General features: G+C 39.6%; 1 protein-coding gene across 1 annotated transcript in view; it reads right to left on the bottom strand.

Annotated features, from left to right (window-relative positions):
* Positions 1-1,355: 1,355 nt before the first annotated feature.
* EGF (epidermal growth factor) overlaps positions 1,356-21,142 on the bottom strand; it is a 93,740-nt gene continuing 73,953 nt past the window's right edge. The window contains exons 19-24 of the mRNA XM_037830461.1: positions 20,730-20,852; positions 19,301-19,445; positions 14,626-14,787; positions 7,607-7,724; positions 4,683-4,764; positions 1,356-2,698 (exon numbers count right to left, since the gene is read on the bottom strand). Of these exons, the coding sequence (XP_037686389.1) occupies positions 2,514-2,698; positions 4,683-4,764; positions 7,607-7,724; positions 14,626-14,787; positions 19,301-19,445; positions 20,730-20,852 (815 nt within the window). The 3' untranslated portion in view covers positions 1,356-2,513. The remainder of the gene's footprint in view (positions 2,699-4,682; positions 4,765-7,606; positions 7,725-14,625; positions 14,788-19,300; positions 19,446-20,729; positions 20,853-21,142) is intronic.

Here is a 21,142-nt window from a genome sequence, read left to right as displayed (position 1 = left end):
CATTACATATTTTCCTATTCAACTATTTTGTTGGTAGCATATGGCTAGTAGCCACAGACATCCCGTCAATTTCCGAACAAGAAAGTACTCTGCTTCAGGCATGCCTAGAGCTGAAGAATCCAATGCCAAGAAGGGATTCCCACTGAAGGACTTAAAAAAAGAAGAAAATAAAAGTAAAAAAAAAGAACAATCTTGCCTGTCACAGTCACTTAAATTGACTGGATGTTTGCCATTTCTCTCAGCTTTTTTGTTTGTTTGTTTGTGGCTCTTTGTTTTGTCTTGTTTTTCAGGATTTATTATTTAGTGCTTTTATCACATTTTCAATTATTGCTCAATAATCTTCATTCACATGAAAAACACAGCACTTGGAAATCGAGATTAATAAGCAGAACTGGAACCACCATCTGGTTTCATAAGAATACAGTGTACTTAGCCTTAATTACGTGCCTAGAAAAGAAGGCAGAATGCTTATTTCATACATAGTAGGTGACATTTAGTCAAATAGAATCACAATCAGGCATAATAAGCACAAATAAGACCTTGAGAGGTAGGAAATAAAAATAACCAGTTTGGAAAAAATGCAAATCAAATATCTTAGACGAAAGTGCTCTTTCTAAAATGTAGACTTTTAAAAGAAAGAACGACATTTCCAGAAGAGGCATGGAGCTACAAGAAAGGGTGACTTGTTGACTGAAGAGCACAAAGCATGTTTTTATTGAATCTGACCAGTGTGCTGGCAAGATCAGTCTGGTCCAGAACTTAACTTAGTCCCAGTTTCTGAGACATCAGATTCATTGAAAAGCTTAGAGGAAACAAGGATTTTTTTTTTTTTTTCTGATTCAAGGATAACAATATGATACGGGTTTTTATATTTCATATATTTATATATAAATATAAATTATATTTCATACTGTTTCTGTGATGATTGTCAAAACCTTAAAATAAAGAGGCGCTAAAACACAAGAATGTAATCTAACCTCTTAAAGCTTCAAAAATGCTCACTTTTGGAGGAAGAAAAAATATTCACATTTAGAGAAAGAAAAACTGGGCAGGGGGGGAATTATGGCTACTATTTTTCTGAGGTCCATTTGCTCACCAGAAATAAAAGATGGGTCTTCCAATCCTCCAGGGTATCAACTTTAGTTAAAGCAAAATTGAACACAGAAAAATCTAAACTGGGGAAGGGAGTCAGTCATACTGAATTAATTATTATTCACAAACCTCAATTTATCCTCACCACCCTCAAATTTTTACCACAATTTGTAATAAGTACCCACTTATGTGTTTCAATTACTTTTTATTCTGACTCATATAATAGCCAAAGTCCAAGATGTTGAAAAGAAAGATAAACAGAGGACCTAGTTAATGCATAAATTGAATAATCACAAGTCCCAAACAATCCAAAGTTAATGTATCAGGTTGTGTTCTCTGCAGTAGCAATTCCTGAGCTGTAAAATAGACATTTAATTAGAACACCATGTGAAATTTTACCTTACAGGGTATAAAAAGAGAGCTCGATTTCGAATATTATTTTAGAGTAACAACAGCAAGCTTGGCAATTCCTTTTGGTTCAATTCTAATGCCCTCTAAGATTATAGTTAACTATTTAGACAGAGGTACAATAAATGTTTTATGTTTTATTGTGGTTTTATTTAAATAATTAGAAGAAATTGATCACTGTCCATAATGAAAAGGAATCAGGTCATTTGCTTACAATCCCACATTAAAGATTAAGTAAAATTCTGTGCAAACACACAAAGGGAGCATTTACCATTTTCATTGGGGAAAAAAATCTGTTCAGGGGAAGAATAGTAATGACTGAGAAACACTGAAGTCTCTTGGGTAATGTTTTAAGAATTAAATCTTTTTATCCACAGATTTTTAAATAGAAAAAAATAAGCCACCACATTCTGAAGAAATCAAGTTCCACGTTGCCACATTTTTTCATTAATTTATCACAATTCATTCTGCTTAATTACCAACATGGACCACACTAATGATAAGTTAAACGCCTGCAAGGTATCCTAACAATTTTCATATTCTAATCATTTCATGAGATTGAGCTGAATGTTTTGTCCAGATTAAAGAATTTACTTTAGAACTGATCAAACCATGGTGATTGCCTGCCTTAACCCCAGATTTCTTCCGGGGCATCAGGAAAATGAACATCTATCTGTATTGATTGTTGAAGACAATACAGTTCATATAGCACTACAGTCCCAATTTCGGTTTCTAATATAATAATCTAGTGATTCTCCTCATTCTTCTTATTTGAAAATATGCAGTGGGACTGTAGGAAGGAAGATAAAAGGCACACCTATAATATTTGTCTCCAGGACACTAAGTGGAGATATCTGTGGAATTAGAATCTGTATTTTTCCTCTATTTTTTGGAAGGAAATGTACTGTCCATTGACACGTTTCATTCTTCTCAATCTTCCTTTTAATTCCAGTTTTCACTGAGTCGGCTCCATTTGGTGTGGTCTAGCTGGAGCTCTTTGTTGTCCTAACGGATTAGCTGACAGGCTTCTCAATCCCCACAGCAACGGGCTGTGCTCTGTAGGACAGTGGATGAAATCTTTGCTCCATTCCCTGGAAACCAGAGCCATTATCACTGGATGGTGGAATCCAGCAGCCTTGCTCTGTACCCATTCCATACATCTGGGGTTCTTTCCTCCACGATGTCAGTTGCAATGAACCTAGACAAAAGAAAGAAATTTCAGTATTCACATGATCTGCAAAGCCGAGGAGGAGAGACCCTAATAGTGGTTGGAGAATAAATCTGAAACATGAAACACGAAATAAACCTATTCTATAACCATTCTAGACCCAATTTTTTAAAAATTAAAAAAAATCTGATGGGTTGTGATGATTCAAAAGACTATGCTACCTGATATTACTCTTTAGTTTTCTCTGTGTATGTCCTATCTCCCCATCTGGACCATAAACGACTTGAGAATAGAGGTCACATTTTATTCAGACTTCTGTTCCCACACCCTGGCATGGTGTTCTGCACCTAACCTTCACCAACTGATGTTTGCTGGGGTCAATGAAGATAATTCTGTGACTCCACCATTAGTATACTCCATGTTTTAACGAGTTTTCCAGGAACAGAGAATGAATTGGTGCAGAGTAAAACCTGATTTTTTACCTCATATCCCACCCACCTGTTCCCATCCCTATGTTCACTTTCAACCTGATGAAAGATAGGTATTTAAGAGACAGCCTAACATGATGGGGATGTGATCACTGACATTGGGAGTGAATATGTAAGTGACCCATGGAGAATGAATGGATCAAAATGTTTGGCTTAGAGAGAACAAAAAAGTGAGACATTTTAATCTATTCCTGAGCATTCAACTAACTATAACGAGTCCTTAGTTTTTTTCTGAATTTAACCACACTCTTGTCAAATCATTGTACCACTGATTGACTTGAAAATTTATACATACCTCTGAAGTGGACTACTTTTATAAGAAAGAATTATGTGCTTTTAATTCCTCAAGGAAAAGTAATATATAACTACAAGATATTTCAATATTTTATATTACTTTCTGCCATTGCTACCAATAACAACAAAATCCCAGGCAACTTTTGAAAATGCTGAATGTTTTCATTATTTAGTCAACAACAGCAGTAACAATGCATATTTTTAAAATGATATTATTTATTGTAGTCTCAAATATTCAATTCTTCAGGGTATCTTTACATCCAGGGCTTTCCTCAAACTAGGCAATAAAGTTCTGCTGAATTCAGTATTTTGGTCTACATGAGAAGGGAATTCAGAGTGAGTCTTCTAAAACAAGAAGCCTGTGTTTTCTCTACTAATAAATCTGAGAAGGAGGGTATGATAATAAGAATATTTATGAAGGGTAAGTATCAGAAGATATAAGTGGAGTGGAAGTCTCCTTCTTTAGCAGAGGAACTATTTTTGTTGGCCTAAAATTTCTCTGAGCCTCTCTAAAGGCTTATGGTACAGAACCATGCTTCACAATGTCCTCTGGGTTGTGAAGTAGGAATGTGATATCTGACACTGAAGTCCAAGGAAAATTATTATAATACAACTCTTGGCAAAAGTATTATGTCAAGGATTCTCTGACTCCATTCTTACCCAAAGCTGGTTGAGTTCCAGAACAGCCTAAGAACCTGGGTTGATTTTATGACCCCTTCCCCAATGACAGCTGGACTTCATGATCAACCAAATGTTTGGCTGAGGTCTAGCCCCCTAATATGATTTGAATACTTCCAAATCCCCAGGACAACCCCCAGATCAATGTAAATTCACAGGAACCCATCCTACTAGAACATGAAACACATTTTTTTTGGAGTTATTTCCAATTTCACTGGAACTATACACACAGCTTCTGATGTAGAGTCCAAATCCCAAGAATGATCTCAGAACCCAACCTAATTCAAAATAAGGAGTCATTCATTGTGTGCTTGCTGAAGTTCATCTTGCTGACTGCTAGGCAACAAGAGTTTGGGGTCAACATGGTGACCACACATAAGACAGGAATCCAGTCCAGATTTATTTCTCTATGTCATTCTAATACAACTCAGCTGTTCATATATTGTATACAATTTAACTCATTGTTTCTGTGGTTAGATGAGATTTTTCACTGGAAAAGATTTAGAGCCCAGGTAAAGATAACCATTAACCAGACTGTAGGCAAGAAAACTGACCATCATCTGTTGCTGGGCCATCTCTGAGGGCCAAAGCTTGACCGCCATTCCTGATGGCTTCATGTTCCTTTATAACCACAAACTGCAAAGAGCACAAGGGAGAAAAAGGGTATTGTTATAATTCACAAATTAGCTCAGCATACATTAAATCAATTATATGACTTCATCATGTTCATCCTATGAGAGGTAAAAGAAAACAGCCTGTTGTATTTACCTCTCTGGCTAGTGAAAGATTCAGTTTTCAGTTAGGAGCCTTATATTACTCTATTAAAACAACTAGGCACTTCTAATATCTTTACTGAATAATTTATTCTAATTCTGGAATCTCCACTTTGGGTCATGGATCCCTGGGGGCTACCATATTAGTATAGGTAACCCAAGAATCCATAGTGTTCAAAGCATTGCCCGTAGGCCAGAAAATTACATGTCTCATAAATATATGTGCTACAACTTTCCAAATATATACAGATGTATATTTTCAGTTAACAAAATTCATTTAAACATGTTACCAAGTTCTGAGTAATTTGGGGTCATTAACGAGTACTAATAGTGTAACTACTATTTTGCAAAGGATCCATAAAAATGTTTTAAATGTTAAAAAGTGTCTTCAGGGTTGAACAGCTTGGGAACCAGTATTCTAAAAGGCAGGCCCAGAAAACAATGAAATTTCTCTTCAGTCAACAAAACAATTGCTTTTCTCATTAGCTGTATTGTCCAAAATTGATTGGGCCCCTCCACAGGCTAAAGAGAATTCACTGGCTTGCCTTCACACTAAACAGACTGGATACAAAAACAGACCAATGATAAAGGACACAATTTGGTGAAGTTCATCCCTGAAGAGGGGTTGGCCCCAAAGGTTTTGGCTGATTTGTGCTCCATAGTTTCAGAAATGGGCCCTCCACAGGAGGGAGCCCACAGCTCAGAAATACCATCTACCATGAGGAAAAAGGAATAGAAAGCAAGTATCAAGCCAGTATCTCCTTGGCCATTTCTCTTGAGGATAGCATGGGAAGGGATAAGGAGTAGAGAGCCCATTAGGGAAAAGGGAGATAAGTTTTGGTAATGGAAGGTTGAATACCATCAACATGTGTTTTTATTTTCTTTATTTTCCACAACAGTAATTACCTTTCCCCTCCTCCTCATTAATGGTCCCCTTGTAGCAACATATTGCAAAATCAGTAGGTGACCTGCTCTTTCAGGGCATGGGCCCATTATTTCTTGCTCAGGTCGGAAACCAGCCCTCTGCACTGCAAATTTCCCAACCATGTGTCTCTGACAAAAGAACATAGATTCCAGAATTCTGGGCTGAGATGGGGAAGGCAGTTGACAGAACCAGATTTGTTTCCACTGCTTCTGTTCCTAGTTTGGGTACTCGGCGATTTCCCACTTCCACTGGTATCTGCAGCAGCAGTTGGTGTCTACGACAGTTACGACTGCTGGGGAGGACTGAGCTCAGCAGCCTCAGGCTTCCTAACACAGCTCTGAGCCAACAAGCTGCTCATGACAGCAGCAAATGTTTTTGATTTTTTTTTTTTTTTTAATGAGATGCACACAGATTGTGTTACTCCTTCTCTCCTGTGATTTAAATACCAGTGTGGTTAAGATGAATTAAACTTGCTACCCAAAACCCAAATGAAATACCACATAGACTGACAAGTGCAACTGGGGTAATTTAGAAGTCCACAAAAGCACGAGGCCTCAAAGAACTGGAAACATTCTAAAGCTAAGTCTACCCAGAATGACACATTTAAGGAAGCTGTGGAGCCAGAAGGGATCTTACTGATCATCTAATCCAAACCCCTTGTTGTACTGAAGAGGAAGAGGTCCGCAGAGGTTAAGTGATTTGCTGAAGCTTAAAGAGCCAATTAATGGAAGTGTAAGGCTAGAACTCTCATACGTCCTGTTTTATTTCAGCACTAAAGTTCAACCAAAAAAATGTATATACTGAATGCTTTAACAGGCAGGGACAGATGATCTCTTGTTAGTCAAAAGCTCAACCACAGGAAAGCTATTCTCTTAGAGTGTGGGGTGAGGTGGGGGTTGGGGAGGGAGACATGATAAGGAAAGGGCCCCAAACATTGCCTTTACACTCCATAATCGCCCCCTAATAGCCCTTCCCTCTTTACCCACAGGTTTCAACCCCCATAGACCTGCCACTTATTCTCATCTCTTCCACAACATATATTACATATAATACCAATAGCATACACTGAGCCAGCCAAGTTGTCTCTGACAGGTTTCTAGAAATGGAAATTCTCGCAGGTTTCCAGAGAGATTAACCTGTCCCAAGTCCGCCCTCTAGTGTCCCACAATGATTTACTGGAGTAATTGAGTTGAATTACTGGAGTCTTTCTAACCACTGTGCTTTTTGGAAATTACATAGGGTTACCAGATAAAATACAGCACAAACAGTTAAATTTGAATTTAAATTTGAACTTTCAGTGTAATTATGAATTTAACTGGACAACCTGTATTTTTATTTGCTAATTCTAACAACTATCTTGCTGCTGAAGTTTAGAGACTTAAAACGTATGAAAGAGAAGAAATACTAATAAAATTAGGAGCATAATCTTGGGTTTTTAAGACATTCACCTGAAGGGGTCTATCAAAATTTTGGACAATAATCCATAAAAATCTAACTTATAGGAAGAAGCTGCATCTTGGAAAAAAAGAAGATTCTATAAATTTCTTGTGCCATTAAATTATGGCACTATTTTAGCCCATTTTATCATCTTAATTTAAAACACAGTTCCCTCTTCCCTGATCCATGACCTCCCAAGGTGGTGTGGTGTTTTGGCTAGCATTAGCACAGACTAGAAACTGTAAGTGATTCTGGTCTCTCCAAACTCAGTGAAGAATAAGGAGAAATGAACTAGAGTTAACATCAAGTCACTTCCATGCTTCATCTGCTTTGGTCTCATTACCCAAGGTTGGGGACAAGAAGACATCCCAGCCTCGCTGTCACCAGGCCTGCTACCATTCATATCACCATTCGACTCTTCATATGGATTCTTTGGGTTTTTCGATAGCAGCCTCTGAGTCCTGTGATAAAGGCAAAATTTGTGACAATTTTGACAAAACAAGACAAAAACAAAAATAACTCAGTCCACTCGATTGCCAGGGGCAACAATTTTTGCTGCTGAAATTTAGCTAACTTAAAATGTGTAGGAGAGAAGAAATATGAAGAAAAGTAGGAGCATAACCTTGGGTTTTTAAGGCATTCTTCTCTGCAGAGCTCATAACAGTTTTCAGAAAATGTTTCACTCTTTCCAAGGTTCTTATGAGGTAGGGAGAGGTAATAGAACCGCCACCTACTAACCCACTTTTTCACTGAAATAACGCTCTCCCTTACTGGTTTGCAGAAGTTTCCATCTTCTTTGTTTGAGCTCCCACCTCCTCATGTTTATTCAGGAAGCTTGCTTCACCACAAGAAAAATTACTGTTCCTTCTCCCTTTGTAGCACCTGCTAGAGCCAGTTCTAGCCAGCTCTAGCCACTAGGGCATGTGCAGTCAGGAGATGCCCTGACCTAAAGTCATCTTTGCTTAATTATAACAGTAAAAATCACACCCACTGATCAGGCTAAGCCACCATTTTTGAACATGTGAGGCATGAAGTAGCACGATTTGGAACTGTGCATGCTCCACTTTAGCCTACCCCTGAACCAATGTCATCTCACCCTATCCTTAGCCATTCCCTTAAGCCCACCTTCCCCAAATTGTATAAAATCTTCAGACCTCATCTGCTCAGGGAAGCAGATATGAGGTTCACCTCCTGTCTTGCTGCCAAGCTGCTGCAATAAACTCTCTTTTCTCAGAATTCTGGTGTTACAGCATTGGCTTCTGTGTACATCAGGCAATGAGCCCACTTTGGGTGGTAACAAGTTGGTGACCCATATGGGACAGTGGTCTTAGAGACCCCTGCCTGAGGCTCCACAGCCCCTACAAGATGGAGAATCCCAGGCACCAACCCTGCGTGGCCACTTAGACCAGTTTAGTCTAAAGACTATGACCGGGTCTCTCTCATTCCTGCCAGCGTCCTCGGCCCTACAGCACAGTTTCATTTTGGAAGGAGAATCAGTTCCAGGTACAGACGTCTTCTGGGTGAGTAACTTTGTAGTAGTGCCTACTTTTTTGCAAAACCTGTTCATTTGTTCTGGTTTTCTGGTTATCGCTGTTGATTCACTGTAGGTTCAAGTCCCACCTTATCCCAGCTGGTTACTGGGTGCAGGTCCCAGGTTTATAAGGGTTCGTCACAGAAGTGTTCACATTCCAGTTCTGAACTTCTTAATCTGGTTTTACCACTCCATCCTGGTACAGAATCTTTGTCTACCAAGTTTAAGTCTGTGTTTAGTTCTGGGCATCCTTTGTCTTAGCATGCTAAAAGTTACAACCATGGAAAATGTTAACAGCATAAATGGCTGCAGCCCCTTAAAATGTGCTTTAGTTAATTGGTCTATGTTTAGTTATGAACCAATGAAAAAAGAAAAAGATGGTATTTTTGTGTAACACGGCATGGCCTCAATATAAATTAGAGTTTGGAGAAAAATGGCTGGAAAATGGGACCCTTAATTATAACACTATACTGCCACTGGAATTATTTTGTAAGAGGGAAGAGAAATGGTATGAAATTCCATATGTTCAATCATTCCTGGCACTATGCCAAGGCAAGCATTTGCAAGAAAGATGTAATATCATGACTCAAACAGAGAAAAATGTACCAGGTCCCAGCTCTGGAAAAAGGGAAATTGGGAAATCAGAGAAACGTCAGTCCTGAGCAAAACAAGTCCTACCAGATTCTGGCCCCATTGAGGACCTTTCCCTATTATACCTAGAGTTTCCCTCAGCTCCCCGCCTCCTTACGCCAGGGAACAGGAGGAAGATGGTGCCTCTTGCCCTCAGAGCAAGTCCTTGTACAGCCTCCCCCTCATTGCCCAGTCAGGAAGGGTCTCCCCATCTCACACCTGTCAGGGCCCGCAATTTGGTCAGGGGATTGCCCAATCCTGGACAGGGCAATTCCCAAAAGTTCCAGCTGGACTAACTGACCAAGAAAAGCCCAGAGGATTTATTTACATACATTCTCCTTTCTCCCTCTCTGATCTGTATAATTGGAAAAACATCATGCCTTTGTAGCAGGATGACCCTAAGACAATGAGAATCTCTTTACTTCTATTTTTGTTACTAGTAATCCTACATGGGCAGATGTTCAAGCCCTCTTAAACACCCTTCTCACCCCTGAAGAACATAGAATTGTTCTTGAAAGAGCTCGGCAGGAAGTTGATGGGTTGCATGACCACCAACCTAACAGCCCAGTGGATGTCCCAGAGTTCTGGCCATTCCTATGACAAAGTTGCACTGGAACACAAACTAGCAGGGGGACTGAGCAAAATTAGGTCACTATAAAGGATGCATCATAACACGAATGCAGAAAGGTGTTCCAAAACTAAAAAGCCTGAAAAAAGTTCAGAAAGTCCATCAGAGACCAATCCTTGAAAGGATTTTTGAGACCTATAGACAGTACGCCAATCTGTATCCTGAGCAACCAGATAACATGAGATTAATTAATATGACTTTCATTAGGCAAAGTGCTCCAGAAATAAGGAAGAAACTGAAGAAATTACAAGGAGGATTAGGAATGCCAATGTCTCAACTGGTTTTTAAGGTCTTTAACAACCAAGACCAACTTCAGGAAAAGCAGGGGAAGGGCCAAGCCACCTTGCTGGGAGAAGCCAACTGCCAAAGTTTAGGTGGAGCAAGACATACTGGACCAGCCAAAGAATAACAACAAAGGGTAATACCCCCAGAGCCCCTACGGTCTACACCTGTCCCCTGGGGCCACTACAATGTGCATGTCGCAGGGAAGAGGGTCATGGGAAGTGAGAATGCCTGTCACCCCCAGAAAGGGGAGGTCTGGACCCCTTACAAATCCACCCACCGGATGCCTCAGCTCACAAGGGATGAGAGTGACCAGGAATGACGGGGCCCAGGGGCACCTTCCAACTTCAGCAGCCACATCACCATTTCCCACCAGAAGCCTGGGTGTCTATATTAGTAGGAAATAAACTTAAAGACTTTTTAATTGATACTGGAGCTACCCACTCTGTTTTGAACCCAAAAACTGGGAAGTCTTTCACCAAGAACTGTAGCAGTTATTGGGATATCTGGAGCGTCAAATGATAAACCTTTTCGGCAATGCCTTGAGAGCCAAGTAGGAAATACAAATTTGAAACACAGTTTTCTCTATATGCCTGAATGTCCAATGCCATTACTTGGACAAGATTTACTAACTAATTTCAATTAAATGCCCAAGTAACCTTCTCAGCAAAAAAAAAATGGACATTGAAGTTGCCCCCGACCAGGCTGCACCTTTCAATCTGCTCTGCTATGCCTAGGAGGAGTCCAATCTAAGATTACTGAAGACGTCCTTTTAAGGTAGAACCAGAGGTGTGAGCTGTTGGGATGCCAGGAAGAGCCAGAACCACTGAACCCATTCAGGTAAAGGCCCAGTCTGATGTAAAATCTCCTAACCTTAAATAACACCTCTTAAAGAAAGAGGCCCAAGAAGGCATAGAACCATTAATAGACTCTTTTCCACACTCGATCCAGAGCTGTGATGGGAGTGCATTTATTGACAGAATAACTCACAAAGTGTCAAATGCCCTAGGCATTCATTGGAAGCGACATGCATCTTGGAGACCACAATCCACAGGAAAAACTGAAAAGATGAACCATCCGCTCAAGAAAACTACAGCCAAAATTAGTCAAGAAACAAACCTGGCCTGGGACAAGGTTACCTTGCTTAGGATGAGCAGCCCCCAGAAGCAGGCTCAGTTTGAGCCCCTATGAAATAGTGTTTGGGAGACACTTCCTCAAAACCAACTGTAACAATAGCTTAAATAATGAACATGTAATGAATGAATTAAAAACCGTAAAATATGTCCAAGCAGGAGCATCTTCTCTGAAATACACCAGTGTGCCTCTGACTGGCTTTTATTCCCCACTGACATCCCCCCACATTGCATACATCTGGGGGACTGCGTACTTCTTAAACAACGGAAGATATAGCATCCAGATAGCCAATTAGGGCCCAGTGCGATGGGCCACCCTCTCTTCAGAAGACTAAAGCCTCAGTGGAATTAACACTGAAGCAAGGCCTGCTGCTGCAGCAGAAATCTCTCCTCACCTTCCAGTTATACCTGTGAACCTGAAGTTACTTTTTAAAAGAGCCAAAGAGAAGTAATGATTAATGTAGACTGTGCTGCTTGGCCATGCATTTCTCTCTATTCTTGTTGGTTAGATTCTCTTTATTACCTTTTGGGGCTGAGCTGCTTGCCTCTTGCCTAGTGGTTGGAATCTTTTTTGTTGTTGTCAGTAAGAATTACATAGTAAGGAATAAATATACCATATTTCCTTCTAGTTGTGCTATTTAGGGTTGAAGTTATAAGATTCAAAAAATTGGCTTTCTTTACTTTAACTCTCATGATTCTGTCCACCTATAACTTTCCTTGCTTCATGGAAAAGGAGAATTGGAGGGAAAACTTTGTTATAAAATCATCACAAGCCTTAGCCTGGGGAGGACAGTTGCAGCATTGCTGGATATGCCATCCAAACCCCTATATGAAATCCATCTCCTATGCTTCTATACCCATGACCAATTTCCTTCAAGCTTCTGAGTTAATCTCACTAACAGGCCACCAGAATCTTAAGGTTGAGCTTCCCTGAGAAGGAGAACTGCTAACCCTTGGCTCCTTCCCTTGTTTTGATCTTACCCCCTTTCATAACCATTCCCTAGAAGGGATTGGGGATATGGAACTCTCCTCCTAAGCAACTCCCAGCTGCCCCACATTCTATATGAGGCTATAGTAATCTCTCAGTTGAGCTAGTCTTTGAATTCCAAGTCAAGAAAGCAATTTGCCATTAGCTTTCAATTCAGGGCTCTAGAAAACATCACTAGAACTTGAGAAATACTTAATATATCACAGCCTATCAAATAAGAAAAATACTTAAAAATTATGGCATATATGAATTTAAATTTTTGCATCCATTTTTTCCTACACTTTTTTCCAAAAATCTACTTTTTTTGGCATTCTATACAATAGGGTATAATTGTTCGTTAGATATTCTTCCCCCAAACATCCAAGACACTAAGTTAAAAAGTGCAATGGTTACTGCTTGTGCCAGTTTGGATGTATTATGTCCCCTTAATTCCATGTTCTTTGATGCAATCTTGTGGGGGCACAGGTACTAGTGTTGATTAGGTTGTAACCTATTGATTGAGTGTTTCCATGGAGATGTGACTCAATCAACTATGGGCAAGATTTTTGATTGGATAATTTCCATCGAGGTGTTACCCCCACCCATTCAGAGTGGGTCTGATTAAATCCCTGGAGCCGTATAAAAGAGCTGACAAACAGAAGGAACTCAGTGCTGCAGCTTAGAGACATTTTGAAGATGGCTGTTGAAAACTGACGCTGACATTTTGGAGAACAACATTTTGAAACACAACCCGGGAGCAAGCAGATGCCAGCCATGTGCCTTTCCAGCTAACAGAGGTTTACCAGATGCCAATGGCCATCCTCCAGCGAAGGTACCCTATGGTTGATGCCTTACCTTGGACACTTAATGGCCTTAAGACTATAACTTTGTAACCAAATAAACCCCCTTTACAAAGGCCAATCCATTTCTGGTGTTTTGCAAACGGCAGCATTAGCATACCAGAACACTGAAGGATCACTGAATTCAAATTTCCAATTAGTGCCTGAGAATTCTGTCTCTCAGCCTATAGTAGAAAAGGATTTGGAACACATGACTCTTTGGGGAAGATGACAGTGCATGGCAAGTCATAATAACAATTGATAGCATTTATTAAGTCTTACATGTTGGAAGAACTTATTTAAGCTTCTGATTACTCTTCCTCCCACCATTTCACAGAGTAAGGAAATAAATGAATATTGAAGTGAGTAACAAGCCAAAAGTTATATAGGCATGAACTGGGATTTGAACCTGTGCAGTCTGATTCCATGACCCATGCTCTTAACCACTACACTAGAATATAGCAAGATCCTGAAAAGGTGCCACTTGGCTGATATGTTGAATTCTCCACAATACATACCAATTGCTACCTGAGTGGTTGTGTAGTACTGGCAAAGGCGGTTGGATTTTTATCTTAAGATATTTGTCTTATTCTGTCCATTGTTAGAGAATCTGTGCTTATTAGTTAAGTGGGTCTTAAGTTCTTCATCCATAAATTGATGAGATTGTACTAGATTAATCTATACAGTCCCCTTCAGCCCCAAAGTTTCAGGACACTGACTTTATAGAGCATAAACTATAACAGTACATAAATTGCTTTTAAATGTTGATGATACCAGAGGATGCTGTCCTACATTTGAAGAAAATGGAAGTTGTTATGCTTATTCCTTTACCCTAATGTGGTGTTATCTTAAAATAATTAAATATATAAATATTAATGTCCAAAAATGTTTAGCTTTTAACTTGAAAATATCAGAAGTGCAAAATCCAAGGACCAGAAACTTCCTTCCAAGTTAGAGAAGATACAGATTTTCTTTAACAAAAATTACTTCATGGGATATCAACTCAATTGAAGGAGCCATGAAAAATAATAGTTATGCAGGCTATGGGGAGGGGGAAGATGTGAAACTGAAAGTCGTGCATAATATTATTATGCATATGTTAGATAACATAACAACCACATGCCATTAGATAGCCACATAAACTATGCAGGTATGTGGATGAGGACTGGAATGAAACAGGGAAAAAGCAAAACTACTGATACTTTAGGGCAGTGAAATCCTGGGCAATTTTTTTTTTTTTTCTTACTATTATACCACTTTTAAAATATAGTAAGTGTATCCATCCCAGGGAGGCAGCATTCCCCCTGGGAGAGAGAAAGAGGCTTATAGAGTCAACAGAAAGAAAGGATCACCTGTAATAGTGAGCACCCCAGATCCCCAGGACCAGAAGCAGGACCAGCGCGACCACGCAGACCGCCACCACGGTGATGTCCCGCTGCCGCCCTTGGCCGGCGTGGCGCAGCTCCCACAAGTCTCGGTGCTGACAGCGCTCCCCCACGAAGCCCACGACACAGCTGTGACAACACACAAACACGGGTCTTCAGTCACCCCTGGCCAAAAATGCTTACATTTTTCAGATTCAACATCAGCCACCTCCCAACCTCTGCCTTCTAGACCCCGCTCTTTGGAAGCGTATGGAAAAGCCATCTGGGGTCCGTGGAAAGCACTATGATTTATAAGTTAGCGCAGCATGGACGTCCCCCTTTGATCTGTTTGCCTTGGGACTGATGGGGGATTATTTGCATACCGCCTCCATAGGGCATTACAAAATATTGATTAAAGATCAATTTCGGTTAAAGATCCATTTCCTGAGGAGCCACCTTTTAAAACCAACACAAAGCAACTCTGCCCTAAGAGCCAAGGGAGTTTTTGAAATAAATGTTTGACCAGGTTGCAATGACCTAGGTGAAAGGACAGAAGCATTTGAAGGGAAAGTCCTCTCACTCTAGCCAGGGCTGTAAAAGAATGTGCATAACCTCTGACTCGGAAGCACACCCAGTCTGCTGAAGAAGCATTTTCTTTTTCTTTTTAAATACATCATTATTAGCTCAAGAGAAATGGTCCCAGTGGTGACATACAAACATTTCCATATTTGCTTTATGGATGGAGGAAACTATATGGAGGAAAAGGGGGCAGTCAGTCACAAGCACTACTCTTTCATCACTGCAATTGTTAACTTGAATCACTGGTGACCAACATACATGTTGAGCCTTTAGATTAAAGTAAGTGAAACAATGCTGCCATCTACTGGGAATACATGCTGACAGAAACATTGGATCTGGGGTAGAAAGCAAGTATAATTTTTAAGCATTATGCTTCATAAAAGCGTCAACCACAAAATCATCCTATTAAGGATTTCATAGTGCTCATTTATTAGGTCTCCCCTCCCCTTCCCCTAGAATCAACTATCTATCTATTTATATATCCACATCCCTACCATATTCTAAAAAGACTTGAGGTAATGAATATCTACAAAACCAATCCCCATCACTGGAAGAGGCAACATTGGAGAATGCTTCGGACAGACCCAAAAGATAGTGATTCTAGTCCTGGTTCTACCTTTAGCTGATGACTCACTTTCAGAGGTGGTGGGGGGAAGGAACTAGCATTTGTTATGTGCGTTATGTGTCTAACACTGTGCCTGGCACTTTTACTCATTTTATTTTCAATGGCATATTCCTGTTTTATAAATGAGGATACAATGGGGTTAAGTAATCTGTACAGGGTCGCAGTACTGGTGAACAATAGGTTTGATTAAAGTGATTCTCTGATTTAAAGCCTGTGTTCTTTCTACTGCATCTGTTTCTGTTTCCCTAAAAGGGTTTTAAGCCCTATTCACCTCTGAAAAGCTATTCTAGAACTGACCATGCAAGAGATGGCAGGATCTAAGTGTAGGAAGCAGAAAGGACCATTGAGTTATTTTCAGGCTTTCCTGGATTTTGTTTTAATTTTAGCTATCTTTGACTATAGCCAGTTTCCTATCAATTCCTGCCGGGGACTTTTAAAATGTTGGATATGAATAGGTCACACCCTTGACCTCAGAGATATTAGTGTCTCAAGGAATAGGTCAATCATGAGGACAAAAGTCCTGGGAAACCAAGGCAGGCTACAATATGAGATGGCCTCTCTGAGCCTCATAAGGCCTCAGTCAAACTTCAGGGCACCATTCACAAGGGAGGGTCACACACTGCTGGTTCTTTGGGTTATTAATCAGCTGTTCTGTTAAACTGAACAAAAGAATCCATGGCCTAATAAGATTGCATTTCCATTGTTAAATAATTTCAAAAAATTCTTGGCTAAAGCAAGACAAACAAGACAAAAAAATTTTAATGTGTTGTAGTATGTTGTGAATCAGCAGTTGAGGGCTAGAGTATGCAGTACTTCTCAAACTTATTTGACGACACAACCCTTTTTTCATGAAACATTCCACAGGGCACGTGTTGGAAGATCTTGGTCTAAAGAAGACCTGCTCAGAAGGGTGTGGACTGGTTCAAAGCCAAGTCAGAATGAATGAGGACCTTCTCTGAGCTCAGGTTTGTAGCCTCCCGAGAATCTCCAGACCAAGAAACCTTCAGGGGACATCTTGTACATAGAGACTTCCACTTCTCACCTCCTCTACATCAACTTGGGACAGCCTAGGGCTCCACTTATTTGAAGGGGACTTCCATTGCCTCTAAGCAAAGAAGGAAAAGCTGCCTCTGTAAATCTGCTCACAGCTCTAAGAACATTTGTATGAAATGAGGCCTATGAAGTGTTTCTAATAAAAGTTGGTTTGGTTAGCACTCATAGAGATTTGTTATTAGAGAATTAATAAAACATAAGGTGAGGTCATCAGGGCAGGAGGAGCAAAGGGTTGAATTCTTGATTAAACCACATTTTTTATTAAATGTAGATTTCAGAAACAAAGTTATGGTTCTGCTTATTGTGAACTCTGGCGATATTTTTAAAACTGCTTTTGATTAAAGGTTTGTAAATTTGAGTGCTCTCTCCAGTTTAATTGTCATTTTGTAGCAGCTCATGCTTAAAACATTATCAGGGAAATATGATATTTTCATCAGGAATTAATGACAGAAAGAAAAACAGTTGCTAAAGAGTTCATCAATCATTTAATGAATTGACACCAACAGGGCCACATTAAAATACCATACTAAATGCAACATGTAACTCTGCAATACCCTTTATATTATTATAATGTCTTTCATAATCCAAAGTTAGTGTCATAGAGAAAAACAAACCATGACCAATAAACTAGAACAGTTTTTTTCTTAATTTCATTATTTGGGGTAATAAGAAACAATGAAGAGGTAAAAATTTGTTTCTTAACCTTAAAATCAAGGATTTTCAGTACCAGATTTATCTTAGGTTAAAAATTAAGCATGCAAATATGAATGTAAAAATAGAATTCTATTAGAACTGAGTCATTTTTACTAATATTCATGGGCATTTTTCATTACTTTTGCCAGGCTGACATGATTTATAATGCAAGGCCATGCACTTTGTCAGAATATAACTCATTCAGCTAATAATTTAGACTATGCCTCTGCTCATTATTATTGATAATAATAACAACAGCCTTTAAGCTTATAGCATCCATTGTGAGGATCAGAATATTTTATCAAAAATATTTTTATTTTTCTCAGACTCAGAGAAAATTATCAATCAGTCAGGAGTCTAGCCATGGGAGACATTTATTTTTCACTATCTCTCCTTTCCCTCATATTACCTTGAAAACATGAAATTAATTAAAAATAAAATTTGATGCTAAGGTCAATATTGTGTGTGTGTATGTTTTATTAAACACTCCTAGGGAAAGGTTTTCCAAGTGAGTATAGAGGGAGTGATGCCCCTTCAAACCCACTTTTCAGGTTGACGCTATGCGAAACTATCGTGGGAGCATTGAGGAGGGAGTAAGAAGGAGCAGTTGCCACATCCAGCAATTATTACTAAGCAAAAAAATTGTAAAAGTGAGGTATTAGAAAGTAAAGATAAGTTTGTTTGTTTATTTATTTATTTATGTTTTAGTTTTGAAAACCAGAGGCATGAAGTTCTGTTGGGAATTTGTATAACACTTTTGTAAACCCAGAAGCATGCTGTGGATGGGTTCCATGTATCTGGCAGAAAATAAATAAACATTTTAAGGAATTCTCTCGCAAGCCTAAGTTTTCCAACCAAAATAAGGAGTTTAATCCCCAGACTATACTTGTAGTGACATCAAGTTATTTAAGTCAAAGGGAAGATCACTATTTCCTTAGATTTGCATTCACCATAGGCCGACGGGGTGGGGTGGGGTTGGGGGACAGGATGGGTGCAGCAGAAGCATGCACACATACACATACAATATATAAATGTGTGTATTGAAAATTGTTCCCCCTGAGGAAAAATCTAATTGCAGAAAATCTCCTTGTGCTGGTTTGAATCTATTATGTACCCCAGAAAAACCATGCTTTTTTAATCTAATCTTGTGGGGGCACACCTATTGTGGGTGGGACTTTTTGATTAGATTGTTTCCATGGAGATGTGACCCCGCCCACTCAAGGTGGGTTGTAATTCCCTTGCTGGAGTCCTCTATAAGAGGATAAAAGATAGAGTCATTTTTAAGGCAGCTCAGAGAAGCTAAAATACGTAATTCAGAGTTTGCCTCCAGGAGAAGCAAACATGGTCCCACAGGACTGAGACAGCAGCCCAGAGACATTTTGGAGAAAGTCACTGAAACCAGAAGGAGAGAAGGTTCAGCAGAACCAGCCATGTGCCTTCCCACGTGAGAGGAACCCCAGATGCCATCGGCCTTTCCTCAGAGAAAGTATCATTCTGTTGAGGCCTTAATGTGGACATTTTCATGGCCTTAGAACTATAAATTTGCAACCTAATAAATCCCCATTGGAAAAGCCAATCCATTTCTTGTATATCACTTTTCGGCTGCTTTAGCAAACCAAAACACTCCTCAATACAAATTTTACAAATTAGCTAAAAGTTATGGTCTTCAATATAATATCTCCATGTCAGACAGAGACAGACAGTTTGACTTACTTGCACGCATAACTGTCTACCGGTTCAACGTACATGCACACACCACCATGGAGGCAGTACCCATCATGTGACGGGGGACATCCGGGATAACTATTTCTGACAGGATTGAGGTCATCATCCCTGAGATGAGTGGGTGAAGTAGAGTCTAGAAGAATCAAAGATACTGCTTTTATTTTCTGAAGTGATTAGGATCCTTCCGGTATCAATATCATAAACTTATTTATGTGAGCACTTTGGGATATGTCTTTTACTGACAGGAGAACTATCAGGAGCAACAATTGTGTCACTTTCCTGACCAGACTATATGTCAGTCATCATGAAGCCAGCCATTCTTTCTTTAGGTTCAGTATTATTTGATATAAAGCACGTTGGAGGAAGTTGAGAAAATGGCCACTCCTATGTCACCATATGGAACCATAATTGCTGAACTCATAAAAGAAAACCTGTTATCCACAAGCACACACTAACTGTGTGAGATAACAGGTGGTTTTAAGATTATCTCATTGAACAACCAGTTTCTCTTTAGGGCTTAGACTACCCTCCAACACACAGTCCATGATCCCCCAAAACACTGGGAGTCTCAAAAATTCCCCCAAATGATACTTTCTTCTAAAAGCATTTAACTTTTCTTCTACAAACATTTAACTTTCAGGGGACCCTCCAAAGACAAAACTGTAGCAACTTGGACTGAAAGGAAATGTCGCCAAAAAAAGGGAATGTGAAACTAAGAAAGTCTTATTTATTGAATGACTCACTGCTCAAAAGAAAAGCATTAGGATATGTAGCTGACTGTGCAAATATTAGCAGTTTTCCAAAACTTCTAAGAAGAGCAAATAAAAAAATAATAACATGCTGACAAAAACAGAGAGACCCAAGGAAACACCTCGATTGTGTTTTCCAGGGTGTAAGTCAAACAGCTCCCATGTGGGATGCTGATGGTGAGAAGATATTCCCATTATGGGGAGAGGGTTCAGGAAGCAGGAGTCAACCATTAGTAATTTTCTGATTCAAATAAAGAAATACTGAATTTCTTTTTAAAATTTCATTTTAAAATCCTTGAAAGTGATTCACAATGCTAACGTCCAGACATTCTCACAGACTTGCCTAGCCCCACAAAGTTTTTGCAGCAGCTCCAGAAACCAACATTACAAATCAGAAGAGTAGCTGCATTGTTAAAAAGAACCACCTGTGTTTCCACCTTTATTGAATTGTGAGTAATAAAAAAAGGATTTATTCCAGATGCTGGTAAATTAAGAAAACTTGGACCATTTCAAATTCTCAGGCTCAGCAGCAACCTAATCAGGAAATCAAACTCTCCAGCCTGTTAGAACTGAATGATTTCCAGAATTTCTAATGCAAATATACTGGAGCCCAGAATTTTCCTGAACCAAGCCCCTCCCCTCAAATCTGGGACCACTTGCTAACCTACCAGGGCAAATCAGTCCGGGTTCAGACAGGGCCCCAGCACACTCACAGGTGTAGTTTCCCTCTGTATTGATACAGGTAGCATTTTCTCCACAGGTGTGCACACCCAGTTGACATTCATCAATATCTGTCAGAAACGCGGGAGCAGGGAAGAGAAAAGTGGGGTACAGGGGAGGAAAGAGGGTTACACATTTGGAAAACTCAAAATTCAGGTAGGGAAGCATCTTCAATTTCTGCCATACTGCATGTGGAAAGAACATGTCTTTTTGGGATCCAGAGGGTAGACCGCTGGTGACTGAATCATGCACCCAACAAAAGACACGTTTGTTCGAGTCTTAATCCACTTTGCTGTGGGTATGAACTCATTTGTAAATAGTATGTGTGAATATGTTAAGGTGAGTCAGTAGTCAGGGTGTG

Source organism: Choloepus didactylus, chromosome 3 (assembly GCF_015220235.1).
Source record: "Choloepus didactylus isolate mChoDid1 chromosome 3, mChoDid1.pri, whole genome shotgun sequence".
NCBI lineage: Eukaryota > Metazoa > Chordata > Mammalia > Pilosa > Megalonychidae > Choloepus > Choloepus didactylus.
This window is presented reverse-complemented; position numbering and strand designations above follow the sequence as displayed.